The sequence below is a fragment of the Rhinoderma darwinii genome, chromosome 4 (assembly GCF_050947455.1).
Source record: "Rhinoderma darwinii isolate aRhiDar2 chromosome 4, aRhiDar2.hap1, whole genome shotgun sequence".
In the NCBI taxonomy this organism is placed as follows: domain Eukaryota; kingdom Metazoa; phylum Chordata; class Amphibia; order Anura; family Rhinodermatidae; genus Rhinoderma; species Rhinoderma darwinii.
In genome coordinates, this window is record NC_134690.1 from 352,735,251 (window position 1) to 352,763,106 (window position 27,856).

The 27,856-nt window shown below is 40.5% G+C and overlaps 1 protein-coding gene across 4 annotated transcripts in view; it reads left to right on the forward strand.

Moving 5' to 3' along the window:
* CFAP61 (cilia and flagella associated protein 61) overlaps positions 1–27,856 on the forward strand; it is a 367,571-nt gene that overhangs the window by 300,649 nt on the left and 39,066 nt on the right. For 3 of the 4 annotated variants that reach the window (XM_075862970.1, XM_075862969.1, XM_075862971.1), the window contains exon 25: positions 2,504–2,709. In XM_075862970.1, the coding sequence (XP_075719085.1) occupies positions 2,504–2,709 (206 nt within the window). Of the gene's footprint in view, positions 1–2,503; positions 2,710–7,838; positions 7,976–27,856 lie in introns of all 4 variants that reach the window. The other variant, XM_075862972.1, reaches the window with a different exon arrangement.

Here is a 27,856-nt window from a genome sequence, read left to right on the forward strand (position 1 = left end):
CATTAAAATCCACATAGTGTGAACCCTTAAATTATACAAAAATACATATTGTTAAAGAAACACTCCAGGCAAAAGGTCGCATTCAGTATCCTGTCTCATTTGGTATTCTATTTATCATAGATATCTTAGTAACCGCTGAATGTATTGAAGGGGTGTTGAATTATAGGGTTTAAGGCATATTCACACACTATACACACATCACCAGACCAGCATTTATATATGTATGGATGTGTAAATGTATGAGTGTATGAGCAATGAGCTCCTGTGCTATGAGCAAAGTATAAATGATGCTCTCAGTATCCAGGCTTTATCTGTGATAGGGGAATTAAAGTGTAGCTGAACCTTTGACAAACTTTTGACATGTCATAGTGACATGTCAGAAGTTTGGATTGGTGGGGGTCCAAGCACTGAGAACCCCACCAATCGCTAGAACGAAGCAGCTCAAGCGCTCGTGTGAGCGAACAGCCGCTTCGTGTCTGTTCAGCTTTTTCCGGAAAGCCGATGCATCGGAGTACGGGCTCATAGACTTCCTATTGAGTCCGTACACCGATACATTTATTTTTCAGAAAAAAACTAACAGACACGAGGCAGCTGAGCGCTCACACGAGCGCTTCTGTTGATTCATTTTAGCAATTGGTGGGGGTCTCAATGCACGGACCCCCAACAATCAAAAATTCTGACATGTCACTATGACATCTCAGAAGTTTGTCAAACGTTTAGCTACACTTTAAGTGAAGACAGGCATTCTTGCAATACTAGATACCAACATAATCTTGCATTAATGTGCTTTAGAGTATGTTCACACAGGGCGGATACGCTGTGTAAAAGCACGCAGCGTATCCGCCTTGTGCGCCACAGGGAATTCCGGATGAAAAACCGCACCAAATTGTGGTGCAGTTTTTGGACCGGTATGTCCGCTGCGGAAAACTGCACCTAAAAAGTACAACCCGTCATACATACGTAGCCATGGCGACCCGTCCCTCTGCCATCCTGCAGCCCGGCCTCCTGGGATGACGTTTCATCCCATATGACGCTGCAGTCTGTGATTGGCTGCAGCGGTCAAACGTCATTCCAGGAGGCCGGCCTGGACGAAGAAACACAGAATTCTGGTTAAGTATAAGATTTTTTTTTCTGAGTTGCGGTTTTTGCAGCGGAATTGATGCAATTCCGCCGCAAAAAACGTAGCATCTTCTATTTGTGACAGGATTTACCTCCCCATTGAATTAAATGGGGAAATCCCGCAATAAATAAGCAGTGTTTATGCAAATACAATTGGTTAAAAAAAACACATCGCATTTCAAGTTACGAGCTGTTTTGCCGCATTCATGCAGCGTGTGGATGAGATTTGTTCAAATCTCATCCACTCTGCTGCTACTGTATTATGCTGACCCTTACAGTGAACTGACCCTTACAGTGCTTCTCTTGCCTACTGTTTTGCATTGTACTTGCATATTTGTTTATAATTTCTGGTCATAGAGCAGAACATAAGAATACAGCGCAAAAGCGATATATGAAAAGATCAAACATTTCTAAAAGTATTACCATTGCACTGTACTCCTACACAGGGGCGTAGCTAAAGGCTCATGGGCCCCAGGGCAAAAGTCCTTCTTGGGCCCCCCAACTTTATTCCCATAAAGCTTGTGTGATACTGTCTGCTAGGCCCTGTATCTAAGCCAACCACATGTTAGGCTTAGCTGCAGGGCCCCAGCGGACAATATTCTTGTTCTTACCCTCCTCGCTCCTGCGTTATGACATCACACGTGCCACACCCCCCATTGTATATAGTGCCACTCCCAGCCCCCTGTAGATAATGCCACACTCCTGTAGATAGTGCCACACACACTACCTGCAGATAGTGCCACACACACCCCTGTAGATAGTGCCACACCTACCCCTGTAGATAGTGCCACACACACCCCTTGTAGGTAGTGCCACACCCAGCCCCCTTTGTAGATAGAGCTACACCCCCCTGTAAATAGTGTCACACACCCACCTAGGTAGATAGTTTCCCACTCCCCCCTATGTAGATAGTGCCAGTGTTATATGGGTGATTTTGGCGAACCGAACTCGATCGTCCGGCAATGGCAACCCACAGAAGAGGAGAGTAGGTGGGGCTATCATCAAGTGGGTGTTGTTTCCCTAGACGATCGCTGGAAATCGGTGTCATTTTCATGACATCACTTCTTTTTATGTCAACCTACAAGTATTGCACGACTATTCCAGTCAATACCATCTGAAATGTGTACAGACAAGTTGGCTTAACAAATATTCATCGGATCTAATGTGTATGGGCACCACATGACGACATCAAGATACCTATACTCTTGTCTAAATTACACACTAAACTCTGTGGTGTGAATTAAAATTAAACAATGAATTGTTGAATGAATGAATGTATAGAATCATTTGGTTTCTAGCTACTATAATGTAATCAGCCTGAATTTTTCAGCATCATATTAAATATATATATAACAATCAAATATATTTAATATTGACATTTTAGGGACAGGAAATCATAACTGGCAAAGCACTTAATGGAGATTACTTCCGGCTGCACATCAATCCGTACAGTATGGTAGAAGCTATAACCTGTTTATCTCTGAAGCCTTTTCCTTCATCCAATCTCATATGCCTATATGGACAGCATGAACTTCTGCTGAATAATCTGTGCTCTCGTTTTAAAGAAGGACTCATCCAAGACCTCTACAGGTAAGAACACTAAACCATTCTACACTATTAGTACTTTTGTGATGCCATACTTGTCATTCACAATTTTCTGCAGAAATATAAGGATATATGTATTCTACCGAGTTTACTGGCATGTGATTTAATTTCATGCTAACAGTATATAGGACAATGGATAGGACGTTCATGCATTATGCTTCAGTCGTTCACAGCATTAGGTAAAGGAAGGGAAATCTGTGATGGGTGAAATATATAGCAAAGTAATTTCCCGCTTAGACTCACATGTATTAAGAGAATTATTAATTTGGGTGTGTGTTGTTTAGGCTATATTCACACATGCGTCGGTGTGTTCCGTTGTTCTGCTCTGTCAGGAGTAGAACAAGGAAGTAATGGAAGCAATGATACACAACGGACACCGCTTGGGGCCGACGGAACCCATTGACTTTATTAGGTTCCATTAGCTTTCTAAATTATTATTTTTTTTTTTCCAAAATGTCTTTATTGCAATTTTCACATGTGATGCCAGTAATATTGTCAGTAATATTGTCAGTAATATTGTCAGTCTAATGGCTATTATACCCCTGAGGACGCTACGGTTGTAGCGAAACATGTCGGGGGCGGGGGGGGGGGCTATTGCTCATATTTTAATTCAGAGTTAGGCGAAGCCATTAGACGGACAATATTACTGGCATCACATACTATCACTGCAGGCGTGCCATACAAGTGTCTTGGTGTCTGAATGCACTCCATGCAATACGATTTTGCTTATAAATACACTTGAGTTCTGGTCTACTCTGGCTATTTTTAGTCTATATGTTGTATGTCACACTTTGATATTCCTTTTAGTTATATACAATAAAAGTTAATTATTAAAATCCATATATTGTGATAGCTGGGAAAGCTGGGTACTGTGCCCTATGAGGCACTTATTTTCTTTGCATTAGTTGTTGTTGCCTGCCAGCTGTCTGGGTCATTCATAATTTTTTGCCACTGAGTAATCACACCTGAATACATGTTTGGCAACTTCTGCCGACTTCAGCGATACCAAATGTCTGTGCATTTCTTACATGCTGGGCGCACGCCGGAGCTTACAATGAATGGTGCGCAAACTGGCTTTTGGAGAGCAAATATTCCAAAGCTGGTCCCAAAGTCGCCAAGTAGCCCCAGCCTAAACCTGTACAATACATCAATATATATGATATGAAAGATATAGATAAAGCGATCGGTAGATAGAAATAATAATAATAATCTTTATTTGCGGGGCCTGCGAAGGGGGGGTATCGAGGGGGAAAGTGTTATGATCATTGTGGCCGGTTGTCACAATGATCATATGCCCAGAGACCTCGCTGATTTATCTCTGGGTAGAGCTCCATGATGTCAGCTGTCTAGAGCTGACGGAGCTAAATGCCGCCACAGAGCGGCAAAGAGTGTTTATCTGCAGGACATTTTGGAACGTCCCTTCAGAGTTAATTGCGCAACTGGTTAAAGGGTCAAAGGGTTTATTAATAAAAAAAAAGTTCCATATGTGCCTTGATAGGTACACTTTAAAGTATATTTCCACAATCAGACTCAAAACTGAAAAATAATGAAATAACTAAATGGAACTATTTAACTAATTTGATGTTCAAAGATCTGCAAGACATTTGGAAGATCTTGTCGTAAAGAAATGTAAATCTTACAACTCCCCATACAGAATAAGTAGACCATTTGCAGTCCGATTAATTATCTGCATGTGGCCCTGAACTCTGCAGAGAGAGCAGAGAATATAAGAGCCCCCTGCTGTCTGACACTGTTCTGTACTCCGGGCACTTTTCTGACTGTGCTCGGGGGATGCCTCTATGTAGTTACTCACTTTTCAGCCTCTCCTTTTGACTTGTCTCTGCTGGGTCTCAGACTTTGAACCTTGTGTATGGGAGGCAGAAACACTAACAGTTACTACAGTCTACACTGATATCAATGAGAGGATTCTCTCTGCCTAAATATCATTATTATTATTATCACCATTATTATTATTATCATTCATTGGCATAATGTACGGGTATATGGAGGCGTTCATACTTAGAGAGATATAGGGATCGGCCAGTACATTATAAGCAGCAAAAAAATATCAAAAACATAAGTCCCCTAATAAAAGAATTGTTTAATTTTTTTCATTAACCCCTTCTTGGCGACATGTCACGTACAGTTGCGTCGCCTCCGCCACCAAGTGGTTAGCGCATTGTCACTTAACTTTACGTGACAGTGATGGAGCAGGCGCAGAAGCTGAGTGTGCTCCATCACCAGCGGGTGTCAGCTGTATACCACAGCTGACACTCTGCTGTAATGACAGGGACCGGACTGAGGTCTGATCCTTGCCATTTAACCCCCTAAATGCTACGTTTAATTGAGACCGCAGCATTTACTTGGTTTGTACGCCATCGGCACCCCTGTGAGGCGATCGCGGGGGTGCCGATGGTTGCTATGGCAACCGGAGGGCTAACAATGACCACCTGGCTGCCAAGTACGGAAGCCTATTGGGCCCCGCCCAGATCCGGGACCTAATAGGCTTTCTGTCAGTGTATGACTGACAGCTCTAATACACTGTACTACATATGTAGTGCAGTGTATTAGAATAACGATCAGGGCTTCTACCTTCAAGTACCCTAGTGGGACAAAAAAAAAGTTGAATAAAAATAATAAATAATAAAGTTTCAAGTTACATAAACAAAACATGCCTTTTTTCCCATAATAAATATTTTATTATAGGAGAAAATCTGAAAACATTTAAAAAAGTACACATATTTGGTATTGCCACGTTTGTAACTATCCCAACTGTAAAACTATAACATTATGTTTTCCCGCATGGTAAACGCCGTAAAAATAAAATAAAAACCATTGCCAGAATCACTGTGTTATGCTCACCTCGCCTCCCAAAAGAATTGAATAAAAAGTGATCAAAAAGTCGCATGTACGTAGCCCAAAATGGTACCAATAACAACTACAGATTGTCCTGCAAAAAAACAAGCTAAGTGCAAAAATCAAAAAGTTATGGCTCTTAGATTATGAAACCCAAAACAGAAATGATTTAAAAAGAAAAAAAAAAAAGTGATTTTATTGTGGTAACGCTGTAAAACATAAAAAAAGATATACATTTGGTATCGCCGTAATCATATCGAGCCACATAATAAAATAAATATGTCATTTATAGCGCTTGGTGAACGCCATAAAAAAAAGGAAAAAACAATACCAGAATTACTGTTTTTTGGTCATCTTGCTTTGCAAAAAATTTTATAAAAAGTGATCAAAAAGTCGCATGTACCCCAAAATGGTACCACTGAAAACTACAGATTGTCCCACATGTCGGATTTGAAAAAATAGGCTGTGTCCACAAGACCAAAATTGGCGATATCTCCAAGGGGTTAAAGTGAATATTACTTAAAAATAACAACACCCAAAAAAATACACTAAACATTTCTTTTTCCATTACTATATTAAAAAAAACTTCACAAAACAGAAAATAACACAGACATATTTGTAATCATAACAACCTGAACAATAGTTATCACATTATTTATGGCAATTGGTAAATGGTGTAAAAAAAATGGCAGAATTTCTGTTTGTTTTATATATTTTTCTCATGATAAATTAAATATTATAAATGATTTAATATAAATTAAATGTTATGTTTGAAATATATGTTTATGTAAGGGATTTGGAGCTTTGTATCATAAGATGGAAAGATATGTTAAGAAATTAAGTAACACAGCATTACATTTAAATTAAATCCACAGGGTGTTCGAGGGTGGGCATTCCCTTTAACTATCTTCAGGGCCACAAATAGTTTGGAGTGGTTTCTTACACCTGGATATGATAGAGGTTATCACCATGGGTGTGATTCAACCAATTAGTGGGACCGGGGAGAAGCATGATGCCGACCCATAGAAGAGCTAGGGAAGAAAAGTTTTGGCGCAAAGTAGAGCCGGGGAAGGAGTAGCCTTGGCATATAGGTGAGCCTGGGGAAGAGTTGTCTTGCACACAGAAATTTTGATAAAGTAGTGGTGTGGCACAAAACAGAAATGGGGAACGTGTGGTATGGTACCCATGCAGCAGTTAAAGATGGGTGACTCAAGCCCTATGGGAAAACAGTGGTCTCTTTCAAAATTCTAAGAACAGGTTTGTGATTGAAGATCAGATCTGATTGTACGGCATGCATGACCTATATCAATATAAAGGTCTCACATATGTGGATGTTAATAAGAGGTTGAAGGGGATTAAAGGGGTTGTCCGGTTTCAGCTAATTAATGTTATTATTTGTATAATTAAAAGATGTAACATTATTCAATAGGAACATTCATTGTTTACTTCCCATGGTTATGTGATGGACACACAAGTGCTGGGATCGTTACAGTATGTGTATCAAAATATATACATATATGTCTTCTAAATATCCAAGCCCCTGTGTGTCCATCACATGACCATGGACAGAATTTCATCAACTGGAAGTAAACAATGAATGTCCCTACTGATTAACAACAAGCACTGATCTTGAAAACCGTGAGGAATTAATACAGAAAGTATATTGGAAAATTGTATAACTTTAATTATACAAAAAAATAACATTCATTTGCTGAAACCGGACAACCCTTTAATCAGTATAGATTTGCACACTCCATTATTCTGGAAAGATATATCAATTCTATGGCATTGTTTGAAAAACTGAAAGAGAGTGTCGATAAAGTGCTATACACATTTGCGTTATTTGCTTTCCGTCAGGGGTTCCAGTATTTTTTACGCTACAAATAGTATACAGTGCAGAGCTATTCTTGTCGTCAATACCGAAACCCTGATAGACTCCATTATAAGTCAATGGGATCCATTAGGATGCGATGAGATCCATTCAATCAAGGTTCCGTCATAGCTGTCCTGGGTTCAATATAAATAGGCCTGTGACGCTAGTGTGAACATAACTTAGAGATTGTACTAGAGAGTTGACATATCTCATTTCCTTGAGTACACTGCATCGCTATCTATCAGAGCGATTCACAATAACAGACTGTGACATTTCCTCTGCTACATTTTCATCAATAAAAACACACAATTCCTGCTTCTATGAAAAGTTTCTTTAGATGCCATGATTTGTTGTTTGAGCTTGACATTTTTTTTTACATTTGTAGTCATTTTACTTTCCATTGTGTTGTGAATGCATCATGGATAAAAGCATCCAGTGCACGGTTATTATTAAGAAGAGCAATAGCGGCTCTCTGTACACATTCCTGTGCAAGTATGTAGGATAACCATGCATGATAAACAGGTAAGAATGATTTCTCTATGTTCTACCTCAGGCCAGGTTCAAGCAGCAAAGTTGTGTTTTTTTTTATTTTTTTATATATGGTGGACCCGAAAAAATGAGTAATACGCTCTCCCTTAAAAGGCTTTGTACAGTTTTGCAACCGAATTTAAAAAAAATAAAATAAAAACTGAATCATCTTTTCAAATTGTCTTGAGTAAAAATTTACCATTTTGTGTATACAGCACCCATGCAAACCTATGTGTCTCCCTGGTTACACACTGTATTTTTATTGAAGACTTTTGCTAAGTTGCTTTTTTTTTAATTATTATTATTATCTCTATTGGTTAAGTTAAAAAATGGACACTGGACTCTCTGTCCATACAAGGCATAGCATTAAATGCAACATAGAATGGCTTGGCATAGTATTGACCATGCCATAGAAGGGATAAAGCGGCAGAGATCAGAAGTTTCTCTGACAGGCAGTCGCACTCCCACTCCTAATCATGTAGGTACAGTTCTGTAAGCAAATGATGTTAGAGCCATAAATGTATGGTACTGTTCAAGAACTTTCTCAAGCCAGAGCTGTACTATTCGGCACAGTGTTCCAACATGTTAAGTTTAAAATGGAAAATGTTCTAAAGTGCATAATCACAGTTTTTATGCTACAATTCAGATTAGAGTGTTTGAAAGAAACAATCATTTCATCCATTTACACAACAGTTGCTTTTGCTTTTTTCCAGATATTAAAACACATAGGTCAAACAAGTTCAGTTTCATGGAAAATGCATTATATCGTGCTCTATTGATCTAAGGGGATCTTCCATTAGTCGTATGCCAGTATAGCATTATGGGGGTTGTCTGGATTAGAAAATTGCCCATTGTCAAATGCTACATTAAGTTAATATAACTGAGTCTCTCATTTAAGACCTCCATTAATTACCTATAATGTACAGCAGCTACATAGAGCATCTGTCTCCCTGGAGGACCCAACACGTCTGTGCATTACATGGAGAGTCCATTGACTTCAATAGGCACTGTGTAATGCTTAATTTCCCCTGTGGTGGCACTGCAGGGAAATGAAACACTTGCTGATCGTTCAGGAAACCTTGTGATCATTTTATTTTTGGAAGGCAACCCCTTTAAAGGGGGAACATTCCTTTGGACTCCACAAAGCCTAGTAACCTGTATCAAATACTCTAGGGTACTGTAATTTACTACCATCATTGACATTGTAAATAAAAACAGTAATAGGACAAACAGTCTGAAAATTACCTAGGGGTAGCAATCGTCTGGCATTGCTACATTTATATTTGGTAGACACAAACTCACTATTGTGAACTGAGAACTTTGTATGTCTAAATTATGATTTCATGAATAAAGCTTTCTAATAGTGTAGCTGAACTGTCTCTTTAAAGCTTTATAGATACATAGCAAACCATGTTGGGCAAGAAAAGGCTTTATCAACTCAAAAAGAGTCTGGAGCTAAGTGGCATAAGGCAGAAGAAAACACTTTGAAATCATTTTATGTTTCTAAGAAATCTTTTAACAAAGAGCTAAAAAAAATGAGAGGACGTTTTTTGTCCAAGACTCTCTTTTGTGGTCACCAGTGTCATCATCCCAACCTTCCTAGGACAAGGATTGTAAGTGCTACTTACAAGTCAATAGCTAGACGTGATAACATGCATTACCCAGCTACTCATGTACTCGTCTCTCTTGGCAGTCAAGCACGCTGACCTTCTGGAAAGCAGCAATGCTTCAAAGCATTTTGAAACAAACACTACCATGAGCAGGAGAAGAAAGATAAAAGGAGCTCCAGAGATGTTCATTTGAAATATTAATAAATAGGCGACATTGTTCTACTGTCATACTACACTGTAGTGCTCTTCTATAGGGCTGAATGCTTTGTGATATAGGTTTCAGTGGACATTAGCTCTTCTAACATTAGAAATGGGTATGAATGGATACATACAATATGTAATAAACAAAATAAAATTTTATCCATGAGTGGTGATTGATGAAAATGCCTTTCCAATGTTGAAACATGCATTATGGAAGGCAATGATATAGTACATTTATTTTTTATAGCAATGCAAAGTATTTTCTTCAATGACAATACAACAAATACATATAAATGTAAAAGAACGCTGTGTTTATATGCGTCCAGCCTTATATCTATGTCTTCTAAACAAGGCTTCATTTATCAGCAATATAAAGGGCTTTATACTTTATTATGTCCTTTCTGATCAATTGTATAATACAGAATATTCTGATACATGTGCATACATTATAATTCTGATTATATGTTCATATCAGACTATTGGATAGGATGTAAAATGAATGGATCAATGATTTGTACACAAATATTTGTTAGTGCAAAACTCCTAGGACAGGAGGAGACACCTCGGCCTGCTTAATTTATAAAAATCTTCCCTCCCCCATGTCAATATGTACAGAATACAATGCTTCTCTTAAAGGGGTTTTACAGGATTTACAAAGAGGGTTTATTTTTTCCATAACAAGCACCTCGCTTGTCCACGGACTTTATTTCAAGTGAATTGAGCTAAACTGCAATACCATATACAGCCCATGGACAATCAGTGAACTCTGTAAAAAATAAAACCTTTTTTTTCTAATCCTGGAAAACCCCTATAATATGTTTTAGAAAATGACTAGACGCACTAGTACTGTTCATTGCACACTGTAGTCTGTGCTGACTCAACATTCATACATCTAACGGACACTTAAATGTATATTTTTATGATAATACACTTTTGCTATTTAACTGAAATACAGATGTCTGATTTATAATCCACAGACAATATACTTCACAGGAATGGGAAAGGTGGAAAAAATTAGGGAGAAATCACAAAACTTTTTCCTCAAATAGGGACAGTGTTAACACCTGGCAAATCTGAGCCGATTTCAGTGCCCACTGACCTCTGGGATGGAGGGAACTGCTTCCTGGATAAACCGTAAAAAACTCTGTAATTGCGGACTGCAATATGGTCCGCAATTACGGACGCGCCCAGCTCTACTGGCCGCGGACACCTTTCCGTACCGCTACGGATAGGTGTCCGTGCCGTAGAACCATGCCGGGAATTATGAAGCATGTCCTACTTTTGTATTTTTATGGACAATGTATGGACAATGTATGGGAGCACGGCACGAAAATGCAGCCCCGGATGTCGGCGGCCGTCTGTGCTTACAATCGCGGGCCGTGATTACGGGCACGGCCGTGTGCATGGGGCCTTAGTCAGGGTAGTGTGCACTGACTAGAACCCAAGGGGAATCGTCTTTCCCCAGTCGCATAGAAAAAACAGCAGAGAAGGAAGTCGTTACACTTTAGCAGCAGAAACATCTAAGCCAGTGATGTGACTGACCCCATAATATCGCAGAAGCAAGAAGGTCAGAGCAGCACCAACTCTACGGATCCGGACCGGCGGTCACACGATCAATTTAGGCAGATCCTAAGCCCAAAGTGCAACTCCATTAGCGTCTCCAAAACGTCACATCCAGGATACAATTATGCTCATATTTATTGTGCCAATACAAGTATTTTGAAACGTTTCGGCTCATCCAAAATTTAGAGCCTTTCTCAAGCGTAAGAGAGGCTCTAACTATTGGATGAGCTGAAACGTTGCAATGTAATTGTATCGGCACAATTAAGATTTCATCCTGGACCTGAGTGCTGTCGTTTTGGAAACTTTCATGGAATGAAACCTGAATATTTAATTTTATCAATGTCTCTAAAACCAGCCTTGACTCAGTCTTATCATCCCACCCATCCTCTTCCAAGTTCAGCTAAGCCAGCAATATTGAGCTGCTGAGTCTGTGTGCCATAATCCTGATTCCTGCTGCCCTGGATAAAAAAAGACTTATTCAGGTCAGCAGAATCATGTATGCAGTAGGTCTGTCAGGTGAGGGTATATAAGGATGAGAAACTTGAGGGCTGTAGCTCCAGTCAAAGAGTATGGATTTTTGTTTTCTTTAACTCTTGCGATTTTTTTTTATACATAACCCTTTTATTTGTTTAACTTAAATTTTGTCTCCTAAAGAAAGGGACGGTTAAAATGGTATTAGGAAACTAGTCATTACGCACAGATACAGTAAAACTTCTCCAGAAGACCACCTCTTTGGGCAGATCGCCTCTTTATGTAGACCTATTTTTCTATAAAAGATTTTCTTTTCCCTTATAACGTATGTATATTAGCTCTTAGATAGAGATAACCACCGTTCTATAAAACCATATTTGCTGCAATTTTGGGTGGTTATCTCAAAAAAGTTTTACTGTACAGAATATAAAAATACAGAGTGCAACTTATTATAAACAGTTTTGCAATTTTATAAAGGCAAAGTATGAAAATACATTACATATTATTTCTAGCAAAACATATTACAGACTCATGATAGGAAACTCATGCTTCAAATCCTAGGCAACAAAATGAACACTAAAGTATAGTATGATTTAGAAGTGTTACACCTCATATATACTAACTAAGGTTAGAAGATGCTCCAAGTGCTTGACTCACGCTAAGTTGTCTACATGGATTATTAAAGTGTGTAGGTGGAAATCTACTCAAGAGATTGATTTTCCCTGTAAAATATACTGGTGATGTCACTTGTCATTTGTTTTGAACTACGAATTCATTTTTCAGGTTGTAAAAGAACAAAAGCATTGCTCCCTTATTCTTCTATTGAATAGTCAATGATGCGCGGAACTTTGCACATAAAAGAAGACTGGATAATTTCAATATATATGGAGATTGATAAGTGTGTGTAATTATTACCTAATTATTTTCCTTTTTTTTTTTTTAAATGACTTCTAACATTCTTTTTAAAAAATCATACATATTGGTGAAACTAAGATTATGAATTAATATATCCATTAAAGCAGGGGTCTCAAGCACGTGGCCCGCGGGCCGCATGCGGGCCCTGAGGCTTTCAACTGTGGCCCGTGGGACACAGAGCCGCTAGTATCGGCACTGCTCTGGTACTCTGTGAAATCCCTGACATCGCTGTCCATGAATGGACATGCGATGTCAGGGTCTTACCCAGAGCGGAGTCCCAAGCAGAGCGCTAGCATAGGCTCTGCTCAGGGACTCTGTGGAATTCCCTGACATCGCTGTCCATATATGGACAGTTTTGTCAGGGTCTTCCCCAGAGCGGAGTCCCGGGCAGAGTGCTAGTATCAGCTCTGCTCCGGGACTCTGTGGAAATCCCTGACATCGCTGTCCATATGTGGACAGTTTTTGTCAGGGTCTTCCCCAGAGCAGAGTCCCGGGCAGAGCGCTAGTATCCGCTCTGCTCCGGGACTCTGTGGAAATCCCTGACATCGCTGTCCATATATTGACAGTTTTTGTCAGGGTCTTCCCCAGAGCGGAGTCCCGGGCAGAGCACTAGCATAGGCTCTGCTCCGGAACTCTGTGGAATCCCCTGACATCGCTGTCCATGAATAGACACGCGATGTCTGGGGCTCCCCCAGAGCCTGAGTCCCGGGCAGAGCGCTAGTATAGGTTCTGCTCCGGGACTCTGGATTTCCCTGACATCTCTGTCCATATATGGACAGTTTTGTCAGGGTGTTCCCCAGAGCGGAGTCTCGGGCAGAGCGCTTGCATAGGCTCTGCTCCAGGACTCTGGAATCCCCTGACATCGCTGTCCACATATGGACAGCGATGTCTAGGGCTTCCCCAGAACTGGACAGTGATGTCAGGAGCACAGCTGGAGTCCCAGTAGGAGTGCTAGTAGCGCTCTGCCCGGGACTCCAGCTCTGGGGTTGCCCCTGACATCTCTGTCCATATATGGACAGTGATGTCAGGAGCAGAGCTGGAATCCCAGGCAGGGTGCTAGAAGCGGCTCTGCTCTGGGACTCCAGCTCTGGGCAAGCCCATGACATTACTGTTCATATATGGACACTGATGTCAGTTGCTTCCCCAGAGTTCCAGAGCAGAGCCTGTGTATGAACAGTGACATCAGGGGCTCCTCCAGCAGAGGAATCCCTGGCAAAAGCGTCGGCAACGCTCTGTCTGGTGATTCCACTCCTAGAGGGAGCCCAATGGAGCTATCTACTGGGGGTATCTGTGGTACTATCTACAAGGGGTGTGTGTGGCATTATCTACAGAGGGCACTGTGGCATCATCTACAGAGGGCACTGTGGCAGCATCTACAAAGGGCACTGTGGCAGCATCTACAGAGGGCACTGTGGCAGCATCTACAGAGGGCACTGTGGCAGCATCCACAGAGGGCACTGTGGCATTATCTACAGAGGGCACTGTGGCATTATCTACAGAGGGCACGGTGGCATTATCTACAGAGGGCACGGTGACATTATCTACAGAGGGCACTGTGGCAGTATCTACAGAGGGCACTGTGGCAGTATCTACAAAAGGCACTGTGGCAGCATCTACAGAGGGCACTGTGGCAGCATCTACAGAGGGCACTGTGACAGCATCTACAGAGGGCACTGTGGCAGCATCTACAGAGGGCACTGTGACAGTATCTACAGAGGGCACTGTGGCAGTATCTACAGAGGGCACTGTGACAGTATCTATAGAGGGCTGTGTTGCACGATCTAAAAAGGGGCTGCCTAATTTTGACATTTGTGTGTCTGCCAAACGCTGCCAACTGAGCTGCCGGACTGCATTTAGCGACACTTAAACTGGAAAAGTGGATTGTTGAAATAAGCACGTGGAGAAATCTTGCAAATTTCCGTTAAGTTTAAACCTAGCGCTATTATTATAGTAATGTGGTATTATAGTAATATAGTATTATAGTAACATAGTGTTATAGTAGTTCAAATGACTAACAATAATTTTGTAATATATCAAATTTGAAAGTAATGCGGCCCGTCAACTTCACATTTTTTCGATATGTGGCCCACTTCCCCGGCCGAGTTTGAGACCCCTGCATTAAAGTGAGAGGCAGTTCTGAGGGCACAAAGAACGAAGTTTGGCAGTGCTGAAGGAAGTTGTCAAATGAAAAGTGCGCTTTATGTGCACTGACTTTCATAGTTACATAGTTGATAAGGTTGAAAAAATACAAAAGACACAGGTCCTTCATGTCCAACCTATAATCCTACTGTTGATCCAGAGGAAGGCAAAACCCCCTATGAGGAGGATGACTATTACCCCATAGTAGGGAAACAATTCCTTCATGACTCCAAATATGGCAATAAATTCCTGGATCAAAGTCCCATCTCCAGAATCCAATACCTCTAACGTGTTTTTATATCTGTCAAGAAAAACATCCAGGCCCCTCTAGAACTTGTTCAATGAATAAACCATTCCAATATCTTGTAGCAGAGAGTTCCATAGTCTGACTGCTCTAACTGTAAAGAATCCACGTCTATGATGATGGAAAAACCTTCTTTCCTCTAAGCGCAGAGGATGCCCCCTTGTCATGGTTACAGGCCTATATTTAGACACTTTAATTAGATCGCCTCCTAAGCCGTCTTTTTTCTAAACTGAATAACCCTAAATTCGATAACCTTTCTTTTTACTGCAATGCACTTATTCCCTTAATTACATTAGTCACCCTCCTCTGCATTCGCAGTCTACTTTGGCTGGTGGATCTTCTCCTGTATTGTTTAATCCCTTAATGCATTGTCACGTACATGTACGTGGCAAGTGTTAAAGGGAAGAATGGAGTGTGCTCACGTGCTCACTGTGTAAACATGGAGATGTACTGCCAACATGATAGAAATGTATGGGGACGAGCGATCATAGTAACGAGCTCTCGTCCCCATACATAACAGATCATTGCTCCTTTTGAAAACGAACTGTCTTGTTGATCTGCGCTTGTTTTTGCGGCCAATATTTACCAGTGTAAAAGGACACTAAATTTAAGACATTAGTAATAAATCTGCCTCGTGTGTATTGACCATACCCTGAAGATCTCCATCTCTTTTTAACTGTATCAGTTATCTCCTTTTCTTTCATCCTCATTTTTAATTATTTTTTGTTGACTTTTGAGCGGCTTCGGAGCCATAGATAGTCTCAAGTTAAAATATTTTCAGTTTACAATGGTTGTCCCAGAATAAATATTGTAACTCGAGGGAGCAAAGAAGTTTATGTGGACTAACCCTATTCTATTTATTTTTATAGTCCGAGTTACATAAGACCAGTTTTCTTAATTCTCCTGTTTTTGATTTACAATAAAAAGACATAGTTAATCAACAAAAGCTTTTACTGAAGTTGATTTGTGGAACACAAAGAGGTGAAGAAGTAATCCAAAACCCGCTGTGGACCCCTGTTCCCCTAGATTTTGTAGAACAAAAAAAGCATTGTATGCAAAGGAGAATTAATTATCCGTAAAGATGGGTGAAAGTGGCCATGATGATGAGTGACTGTGTGACCAGCAAAATCAATGAACAATGATGATATCCATTGTTTTTCAATAAATCTTGTGGCTCTCTAGTACCAAGGGTCACACTAGATTCAGCTCTTTGCTTTACCGGGAGGTCCTTCATGGTATACCCACCTCTATTGCCTAAATATGCCCCAGTATGGCAAACAACAAGGGGTTGTTTGTTGAAGACAACCTTTTTAGTCAATGGTAATGCATAGTGTATTTTTCCCTTCATTTTATTTTGCTTTTTAATGTCTTGTCCTTTGTATGCCAAAACTTCATAACATCAGACAAGTGATGATATCGCTTGTATCCAAAGTACCTTAAGCCATTTAGCCCTTTCACAACCATCATTTTTATACTATACGATATTCATTAGCTTCCATTTGTAATCCTATAGCAAAATAGATAATTGTAGCAGAAAACAACATTTCAGTTGTATTGAAAAGAACATTGTCTACCAAAAGAATGAAGCTTGTATTCAAGGGAAGTAATTGAGGCAGGACATGAAATGGGCCTATCTGTACTCTTCAATCCATGCCACTTGTGCTCACATTAACTGCTCATAATCTTCCAGTGCTGCTCACCTAGACGGGAAGCGCTCCGTGGCTCGTATTTACAAGCAAGCATCGGCACTGCTAATGCTTTAACCCCACTGGCCTTTTCACTTAGACCCAATTTATATGGGCCGTTGTTTGCATCAGGCTAAAAGTGATTCAATAATTATTGCAATTTTAATGAGATGCCAAGATGAAATTGCATGTGTAATGAGATAATTATAATAAATGTCATACCAATAATAGGTAATAGAGACATTAGGGCAGAAGAATGAGCTCAGATCCTGTATAATAAGTGAAGGTGTTTTTTTCCGGAGGACTGGGTAAAAGATATGAATGTGTGTAACAAAAAGATTTTACACAATAATAATTACCAATCAGATAATGCTAAATGTGGGATGCATGATGCATATGTAATGAGCTTGTTATGAAAAGTACATCGGGGGAAAAAAAAAACCTTGCTGCTTCTGGAATGTACCGGAGATAAATAGGTTCCCAATTACATAAAAGCTGTATCATTTTGTCCTTATTGTTCAATCCCTCCTAATAGTTTTTTTTCCAGCAAAAGACTGGGAAATGGGAACGGCTAGAGTATTGACTGAGTCGTTGAGTGGGACTAATGCAGCTCTGTACACGGCGCAGTCTAATTAGAGGTAAATAGGTGTGCTTTTTATCAGGCTAGCAGCAGAATAGCAGAGGAGGAATATATAAGGCAAACAACAGATCTAGCATCTTTCTTTTGTACTGGAATTAAATGGCAACCACACTTCAAACTACTAATTCCATCTCTCAGAACTGAATCAATAAAATTCGCTTGACAACTTAAGATGATTTCAGTAGGCTTCCTATTTAATTTCCTCTCTATATTGCAGAAGAAAGAGCAGACTTTTTATGGCTAATTTTGAAAGGTGAAAAACTTTCTAAGGTAAAAGTAAATGAGCGGAGAATTGCTTTTTTTTTTTTTAATGAATATAAGGGATTATAGATGGGATATAATTATATACATTAATATCAAATAATTGGGAAAGGAAGAGGGAACTTTGACTATTTGAATAATAATAATAATAATAACACTACAAAAAATACCATCTAGGTCTTTATTTAACAGGCATTGATCTGGATAAGTGTTTTCCCCCCAGAGGCATGACCTAGTAGGCATCCACTTCAGGCAGACCTGGGGGCCAATATTAGGCCCCCGGCTGCCATAGAAGATACTGGCACCCTGCGATCTCATAGCAGGATGCTAGTGGGGTAAGAGAGGGAGGTCCCTCCCTCTCTCCAAAACCACTTAGATGCGGCGCTCGCTACCACCGGTAGCTGAGAACAGGGAGTTTTAACTGCTCCCGGCGCCACAGATTTATTCTGATGCAGCGCCGTGAAAAGGCATATGTATCAGAATAAAGCCCGTTAGTGGCCGCCGTGAAAAGGCATATTGGCGGTCACTAACGTGTTAAACCAAAAAGCTCTATTATGGTCTCATCCGTCCACAAAACATTGTTCCAATAGCCTTCTGGCTTATCCAGGTGATCTTTAACAAACTGCAGACAGGCAGCAGTGTTCTTTTTGGAGAGCAGTGGCTTTCTCCTTGCAATTCTGCCATGCACACCATCATTGTTCCGTGTCCACCTAATGGTGGACTCATGAACATTAATAGCTAATGTGGGAAAGGCCTTTAGTTGCTTAAAGGTTGCCTTGCTCTATTATATGCCTTGCTCATGGCATGATGTTTGTTGGTCGACCACTCCTGGGGAGGGTAATAATGGTCTTGAATTTCCTCCATTTGTACACAATCTGTCTGACTGTAGATTGGTGGACTACAGACTCTTTAGAGATGGTTTTGTAACCTTTTCCAGCCTGACGATCATCAACAACTCTTCTTCTGAGGTCCTCAGGAATCCTCGTGCCATGATACACTTCCCCAAACATGTGTTGTGAAGTTCAGACTTTGATAGATTCCTGTTCTTTAAATTGAACAGGTCGCCCACTCACACCTGATTGTCGTCCAATTGATTGAAAAAATTTGACTTCTAATTTCACCTTCAAATTATCTGCTAATCCTAAAGGTTTACATACTTTTGCCACTCACAGATATGTGATATTGGATCATTTTCTTCAATAAATAAATGACAAGGTTTAATATTTTTGACTCATTTATTTGATTTGGTTCTCTTTATCTACTTTTAAGACTTGGCAACACTGTTACTGGGTTAAGTTCAAACTGACTTCTATCACTCTGTAAAGACTAGTCAACTATTTGGGGTCCGATCACTGTGACCACCGCCGATTGCTAGAATAAAGTGGCAGCTGTGCTAAAAAAAAAAGTGTAGTGCTACTGTCGGTTCTGTTCTTTTCGAGTTGTGGATCATAGTTAATGGTCAAAGGTTACCCTGGCAAACTCTCACTTTTAAGTATGTTCTGGAATATACACCTATCAGCTCTAACATTAAAACCACCTGACTAATATTGTGTAGGTCCCCCTCGTGCCGCCAAAACAGCTGTGACCCGTCGGGGCATAAACTCTGAGATCTGGGGAATATGGAGGCCAACTCAACAGCTTGAACCCTTTGTCATTCCTAAACATTTTTTGCAGTGTGGCAGGGCACTTTATCCTTCTGCAAGAGGCCACTGCCATGAAAGGCTGTACTTGGTCTGCAACAATGTTTAGGTAGGTGGTATTTGTCAAAGTAACATCCACATAAATGCCAGGAGCCAAGCTTTCCCAGCAGAATAGGGAGAATATATCTATAGGTTAGGCCAGTGTTCTAGTGTAAAAAAAGTCATGCCACAGTTCTGCTAAAACTTGTAACTTTTTTTGTCACTTTACGACTAGTTTCAGTTCCTGGTTTTTAAGTAAAAATAAAATCTAGATGACACATTCCCTTTAACCTATTCTTTGCAGTACCCTGTTTGTCTATCACATATTTTTTTTATTGTAGCCAAGGAAGACAGTGTAACATATGGTGGTTTAATTCTTGGCTATATCCTCACTGTTCGAGGCAAAAGCATTGACTGAGTCTTTACAAGCTGCTGATGTTACACTTAAAGGCGTTGTTATACCAATCAATATTGTATTCATGGCATAGATCATAAAAAGTGAATGTTTGCCATTTACATGCTGTTAAAAAACGATTCATTGAAGATTTATAATATTTACTTACGTAGTACGGCGTCACCTGGTGTTCAAAGTGTATAGCAATATGCACATCCACCTAATAATCTGAGTGCTGCTGGACACGCATGCTCTCTGTATAGTCATCCTCTGTTCACTGCAGAGCAACCAATAGAAATAGGTTTCTGCCCTGCTTGTCAGGAAAGGACTAAAGCCTCTGTAGTATTATGGCAGTAGAGATGAGGAGACTTCCTCAGCTTGTTAAGATTGTAGAGCTCCGCATCCTCACAGCAGGTATGAACCCTGCATATGCCCACTCAGTCTTTATTGTGTTATTTCTTTATATTTTCATTGGTTTCTAAGAGAGTTCATACTGTGGATGTCACACAGTTTATACCTTTACTACTCTTGATTCCATATTCCCTATCTGCAGGGAAAGTAAGAAGGGACTATATTGTCAGCCCCAGAGAGGGAAGGAGACTGATTCCGTCCAGAGCTTGCCCCCAGCAGCACAGATTAGCAGTGGCACCAAGGGGGAGACGGAAGCTGAAAATTTATTTTTATGCTAGAAACACGGAAAATACATTAAAACAGCTATTAACAGCATTTCTGGATTTTTGGTAGGAAAATGGTTCCCTTTAAATCCCAAATTACGTTTTGTAATAACAATAATTGAATAACCATTAAGTCTTTTGCACTTGCTTAAATGCATTAAAAATGTGCTAGGAAAGTCATAAACCATAAAGAGGTCAAAATTACCATAATAGCTACTAAGACACAGTCGTCCGTGTTGTTAACCTTGAATCATGTCTAAAGAAAGCTGAACTATCCTCCTCTGATATATGGAATATAAATTAAAGAGCGAGTATTTATCACAAGATCAAGGCTTTATGATGACACCATTAGCCACAAGATTTAAGCACCATTTGGCTCTGGGATTTGTAAATGGCAATAAAAGTCACATCATTTAATAAACTGAGTATATTATGGTAGCAATAAAAATGAGTGATTTGCTCTAAGAGGGGCAACGTACTGTACTACGTAATACATTCAATTTGGCCCAGAGAGGTTGTCCTGGTATGAACAAACACTATGAAAATTAGTAACTGTCACTTTTGGCTGTGTTTTTCAGATATCAGTGATCAGTTTTCTATTGATTGTATATTGAAAAGACTTGCAACTTTTTAATATAATTTGTGTATCAATTCCTCAACATTTTCAAGATCTCTGCTTGCTGCCTCTGAAAGGAAGCTTTCATGTTTACATTCTGAAGCAGAAAACCTGTCCTAATAATGAACAACTCGCTGAGGCTCTTTTTATACCACTGTTATTTTGGCTTATGTTTTCTAAATGGATGAGTCATTTTTACGGCTCTTAAAGAGAACCTGTTATAAGGTTTTAGCACTACTGCCACCATATTATAATACATGACGTAAACATATTTCTAAAGACACCCATGTTTAATCTGACTAATGTACTATACTTTCGAAAAACAACTTTAAAAGTTCAGCGCACTCTATGCAAATTACCTGAGAAAAGTCATCTGGGCGTATCTGTGAGGTGGAAGAGTCCGGCAGTCAGTTCCCAAAATGTGCCTTTCCAGGCTTGATTGAGGTCCCATGCTATGTCATTTCAAGCCAGCTCAGAATCTCCCGTATTCTCCAATGCACTGTACTCCCGGCGTCTAAGGTGTATGGTCCACTGGCTTTATCTGTGTACTGCGCATGCACCGTGAATAAGTAAGGACACCTCATGTATTGTTTTTCATTTTTAACATATGTTACATAGAGTATGTACATATAAAGGGGATGTAATAAACAAAAAAAACAACAATTTTGTATCCAATAATTTTCTAAACAAAGCAATCACAGATGTGCCACTTGGGCTAAGCTCACATGGGTATATTTTAGTCAGTATTTTGTATCATTCGCGCCCCCTATCCTTTAGAATGGATCCTGCAGATTCCTGTTGCTATGTAAAATCTGTATTCAGCTCTGTAGATGCTGAATACGGCTACTTGCTTTGGGGAATGGCTTCTTTGCATTTTGCTCACTCCCAACCAAAACCCAATGTTCTTTGTTTCAGTGTATCGGGTATTTCTGTAGGAGCTTGTTGTGCTTATTTCCCTCCCCCGATGCGCACTCCAAAAATAGTACCGAGGCACTCACCCCTAATGTAAGGCTGGCATGATTCTAAAAAACTGTATCCTGATTGAACAAGAGCGGAATGCGCGCTCCTAAGTGGGAAGTAAGGGAATACAGCAGGGTATACTGGGTGCTGGCAAACATCATACGAGAGCTGTCCCGTGCCATCATGAGCACTGTTATAGACACACAACACAATACTGTTTTTTTTATTTTTGGGCCTGAAGTGTCAGGACCATAGAACCAATGTTAATATACGGGGCTATTCACAGGGTGTACAACATGCCCTACTTTCATCATTGCAGATGGAAAATGCCCATTGTAGTCTATGGAGAATATTTAGATACATCTATGTCATCCGTATTGCATCAGTAAGTCATCAGTATTCATATATGGACAGTGACGCCAGGGGCTTCTCCAGGAGCGGAATCCCCGGCCAGAGTGTCGGCAACACTCTGGCTGGGGATTTTACTTCAGGAAGAGCCCCTGACGTTACTGTCCATGTATGGACAGTGACGCCAGGGGCTTCTCCAGGAGGGGAATCCCCGGCCGGAGCATCGGCCACGCTCTGGCCGGGGATTCTACTTCAGGAAGAGCCGCTCGCGTCACTGTCCATATATGGACAGTGACATCAGCGGCTCTTCCTGAAGCGGAATCCCCGGCCAGTGCATTGCTGAAGCTCAAGATAGGCCATCAATATGTGATTGGTCGGGATCCGACTCCCGCCCCCCCCCCCCCCCGCCAATCAGCGGTTTTAAAGGAGCCGCGGCGCATGTACGAGCACTGCTTACGCTTAATTTCTACTGCTCACACTATGAATCGCCGACACACTTGTAGCAGCCAGCGGTTCACAGTATTACAGGCTTCTCCCATCTAAAGGGTAATTAAACTTTAAAAAAACTTCTGACATGTCATAGCGTCATGTCGGAAGTTTTCATTGGTGTATGAGCAAAATAGAAGGTCTTTGCGCCTGTACACCAAATGCTTGTCTTAAGTTTTGTCTTAAGCAAGTGAAATGCATGCTCGATCAGGTTGAGATCTGGTGATTGACTTGGCCATTGCAGAATATTCCACTTCTTTGCCTTAAAAAACTCCTGCGTTGCTTTCGCAGTATGTTTTGGGTCATTGTCCATCTGTACTGTGAAGCGACGTCCAATAAACCTTGCTGCATTTGGTTGAATCTGAGCAGAAAGTATATCCCTGAACACTTCAGAATACATCCGGCTGCTTCTGTCGTCAGTCACATCATCAATAAACACTAGTGACCCAGTGCCTTTGGCAGCCATGCATGCCCATGCAATCACACTGCCTCCACCATGTTTTACAGAGAATGTGGTATGCTTTGGATCATGAGCCGTTCCAAGCCTTCTCCATACTTTCTTCCTCCCATCATTCTGGTACAGGTTGATCTTAGTTTTATATGTCCAAAGAATGCTGTTCCAGAACTCGGCGGCTTCTTTAGATGTTGTTTGGCAAAGTCTAATCTGGCCTTCCTATTTTTGAGGCTGATTAATGGTTTTCACCTTTTGGTGAACCCTCTGTATTTGCTCTCATGAAGTCTTCTCTTTATGGTAGACTTAGATACTGATACTGATACTTCCAGGAGAGTGTTCTTCACTTGGGTAGATGTTGTAAAGGGGTTTGTCTTCACCATGGAAAGGATTCTGCGATGATCCACCACTGTTGTTTTCCATGGACGTCCAGGTCTTCTGGAGTTCATGAGATCACCAGTGCGCTCTTTTTTTTTTTTTTTTAAATGTACCAAACTGTTGATTTGGTCACTCCTAACATTTGTGCTATCTCTCTGATGGATTTCTTCACAGCAACAGCTTCCAAATGCAAATGCCACACCTGGAATCAACTCCAGATCTTTTACCTGCTTAATTGATGATGGATTAATGAGGGAATAGCCCATACAGCCCATTAAATAGCTTTTGAGATAATTTTCCAATTACCTTTGGTCCCTTGAAAAAGAGGCAGCTACATATTAAAGAGTTGTAAAGCTGAGAGTCTGCGCTTTAAGTCCATATTGATTATATAACTGTATATTCAATATGTTTTAGTAAACCGCTAAAGTGATAAAACTTGTGTTACTGTCCAAATAATTCTGGACCTAACTGTATGTTTGGCAAAACCTAAAGACAGCATTTTACCAAAAGAATCTGATACCAAGTGTAAAGCTCCATGTTGGAAATGTTTGTTTAAGAGCTGCCTTGCTTTATCAGGGCCTGGGCAGCTTGACATCCTAAAATCCAGTGGGTGTTTGAGGATAATGTGAGAAGATCTGTCAGAAGATTTAAGCTCAGCTGAACGTGGACCATGCAACATGACAATGACCCTAAACATCCCAGTAAATCCACTGAATTACTGAAAACAAAGAAATGGAGGGTTCTTGAATGGCCAAGTCAAAGCCTTGAACTAACTCCCATCAAGATGCTGTGGTGGAGTTTTAAATGGGCTGTACATGCAAAAATAAAAACCAAACCTCGCATAGCTGAAACATTCTCCATGGAGGAGAGGATAAAAATGTCTCTTAGTCAGTGTGAAAAACTGGTAGAGAGCTATAAGAGACATCTACTTCCAAAGGGGGCAATACCGGGTATTATAAGGAAATGGCGTATATGTGAATTTATTAGTGTTTTTTTTCTTCAATGACTTAAACTTTTGAATGAAGATCAAATATTGATAGGTGCAAATATGTAAAAAAAAATAAAAACCTTTACATTGGGCGTCTTTACTTTTTCATATGACTGTACATAAAAAGTATGTAATCTGAAGCCAAAAACATGTTAACATGGATCACCTTTAGTTTTTGAGTCAGGTAACATATTTTTAGAAAGCCAGATCTTAGAACATGTGGACTACAGATAAAAAGAAAAAGCTGTGACATCATTAATGTTTTGTGAAGTTTCTTTAAAGGTCAAAGACTGTAATTTGTACATCACTGCACATTAGTCTATGCGGAAATGCTATTTTAAAATAAATGCTCTAAACTTCTCTAGTGCTAAGATTACAGGAGGCAAAATCTCTTCACTATGGGTTGCACATAAATGATCTCTTATGAAGAGATGTATAATGAAAAAGTGCCCAAAAGCTGATCCGAAGAGTATTAAGGTCCATCATCCTAAACACCAGAGAAGAACACATAGCACAGCAACTTGGGAGGTAACAAATAGCAGACATTTTCAAGATAACATAATGCAATAAAAATGACTCTAATCAAAGACGAAGGCATTACCAAACCATACTGCAAAACGAATGTTCTGAATGTTCTTGTATGCTGCAAGCTAAGAGTCAAAAATAATATTTTACTAAGAAAATTTAGGGATTTTAGGGGTACATTATGCTGCTTTATAGTGTATCGTTTTAATTGCTGTGGTCACTTAAAACTAAAAGTTTTAGGTATCTTATAAATAGTTATGTTTTTCAACCTGTAACTGACAAATGAAAAATTCTTTCATATACACTATGGGGTTCCGTGTTAAAGGAGTTTTCCGTGATCGTATAAAAGTTATCTAGCAGCAGAAATGTTGCTAAAATAAAAAAACAATAATCACCTGTTAAATCCCCAGCCGCTCCAGTGCCAACGCTCCAGTGGTCCCTGCTGGTCTTTGTGTACTTGGCTGCAGTGATGACATGTCTGTAGATTGAGGGTAGTAGGCAATTGAAAGGTTTAAGTTAACCAAGTAATTTGCAGAGTACTCTCTAATTATACACCTCTATCGAACACAATATGCTTAGGAAGTCCATGAAGGCAAAATATATGTTCAGTGAAGAAAGCAGCCAGACGAGCAGAAGTAGCAAGGCCAGGTACTGGAATAAATTGTACCATTTAAGAGAAACGGTCAATTATGACCCAGATCACGGTACAACTAGAGGAACTTGGTTAATCTGGATTAAAGTCTATAGCGATATGATTTCAGGGAGTTAGAATTGGTAATACCAAGCATGATGGCCTTTGATGTGAAACTTTGTTTTGAGCACAAGTGGAAGAAGCTGCTATGTAATTCTCTCCGGGACAGGGAAAGTCACTAGTAGGGACGAGAGCCTAAATCCAGAATTTTCCATAATCCAGGATGTTCAAGAAATGTAGAAAAATTACCCCCCAATGAAGAATTTGTTTTCTTTGGTTAGGAGATAAAAGTTTTTCCAGGAGGAATATTGAGAACTGCAGCTGGAGCCATCGGCCAAATACATCTGGGTTCAATGACGTACTGTGGTGTGGTTCTGGATTCTAATCTTCTGAATCAAGGGCGCAAGATAAGGCATCAGCCTTGGCGATTTTGTCTGCTGGCCGGTAATGAAGTAAAAAAATTGAAACGAGAGAAGAACAAAGTCCAACGAGCCGGACTGGGATTCAAGCGATGTGCGATCTATAGGTACATCAAGTTTTTGTTTTTGCTTCCTCCATCAAATGTCTCCATTATTCGAGGGCCAACTTAACAGCCAGCATTTCAGGGTCACTGATGCCATAATTATTTTCGGCTGGGGAGAAGGCTTTAGAGAAAAACTCATAGGAATTGGTTTTACCTTTGTCTCGTTTTTGAGAGAGAACTGCACCTACTCCTACTGATGAAGCATCCACTTCCAGGATAAAAGATTTGTTGGGATCTGGCCTATTGAGTACTGAGGCAGAGAGGAAGGTCTGTTTAAGGAAATTGAAAGCTGTGTCAGCTTTAGGATTTTAGTCCTTGGCATTAACACCCATTTTGGTAAGAGCAGAGATGGGAGCCACCAGAGAAGAAGAATGTGGAATGAATTGTCGATAGTAATTGCCAAATTCTAATAATCACTGTATGGCTTTAAAGGGGTTGCCCAAGAAAAAAATCTTCTAAAAAGTGTCCCCCAGCCTTGGTTTGCCTTCTCTAATACCCTCTACAAAATTTCTAACCAGTTTTTGTTTGATCTCAATCGTCACTGCTGATCTTTCTGTTTGTTTACATCCCTTGCTTCTGTTCCTGTCTGTTTCCTGTCTTGTAACCTACCATACCCATGATCCCTTACTTCATCTGAGGAGACAGCTTACATCCCCCTTCCTCTCTCCACAGCATCTCAGCTATTTGCATATTGTCACGCCCCTCTATGTTCACAAGTCATTCCCTGCTCTAATTACAGTCACCCAGCTCCCTGTACTGTCCTAAACAGCCACTAATAATCATTATCCTTTGTGCCTCCATCTATCCCTACTCTAATGTAGTGGTGTGTTTGTTGAGAAATAAACCAGTCCAACAAATAGATGAAAACTGTTTGAACACTTTATTCAATTCACAATTTTTTTTGCAGACAGTAATTAGGCTAATATATAAAAAAGGGACAGCAGCGATAGGAGGCTGGTGCCCTGAACATAGAGAAGGAGGAAGAGGGGGCTTGGAAGACAAGATAAAAGGAGGAGGGGCATGTTAGTGGAGAGACAAGGCAGCCAGGCAGTGCGGGATCTACAAGTGGGAAGAAGGATGAGGAGGCGTAGATGACGAGATAGGAGGAGAAAGGGGCGTGTTAGAGGGGAGACCAGGCGGCCAGGCAGTGCAGAAACTCCTAGCGTGAAGGAGGAGGTGTGGACGACGAGATAGGAGGAGGGGCGTGTACAAGCGGAGATGACGCTCCGTGGCTTTTCTCAGCCAGCACTTCCGGCTGTGTAAAGACACGGCGCGTCATCAACTAGGTTTACAGGCGGCGGGACAAGCGGAGGCGGAGCTCTGAAGAGCTCATGAAACATCCACCCGGCCCACTGCCTGTAGACTTAGTTGAT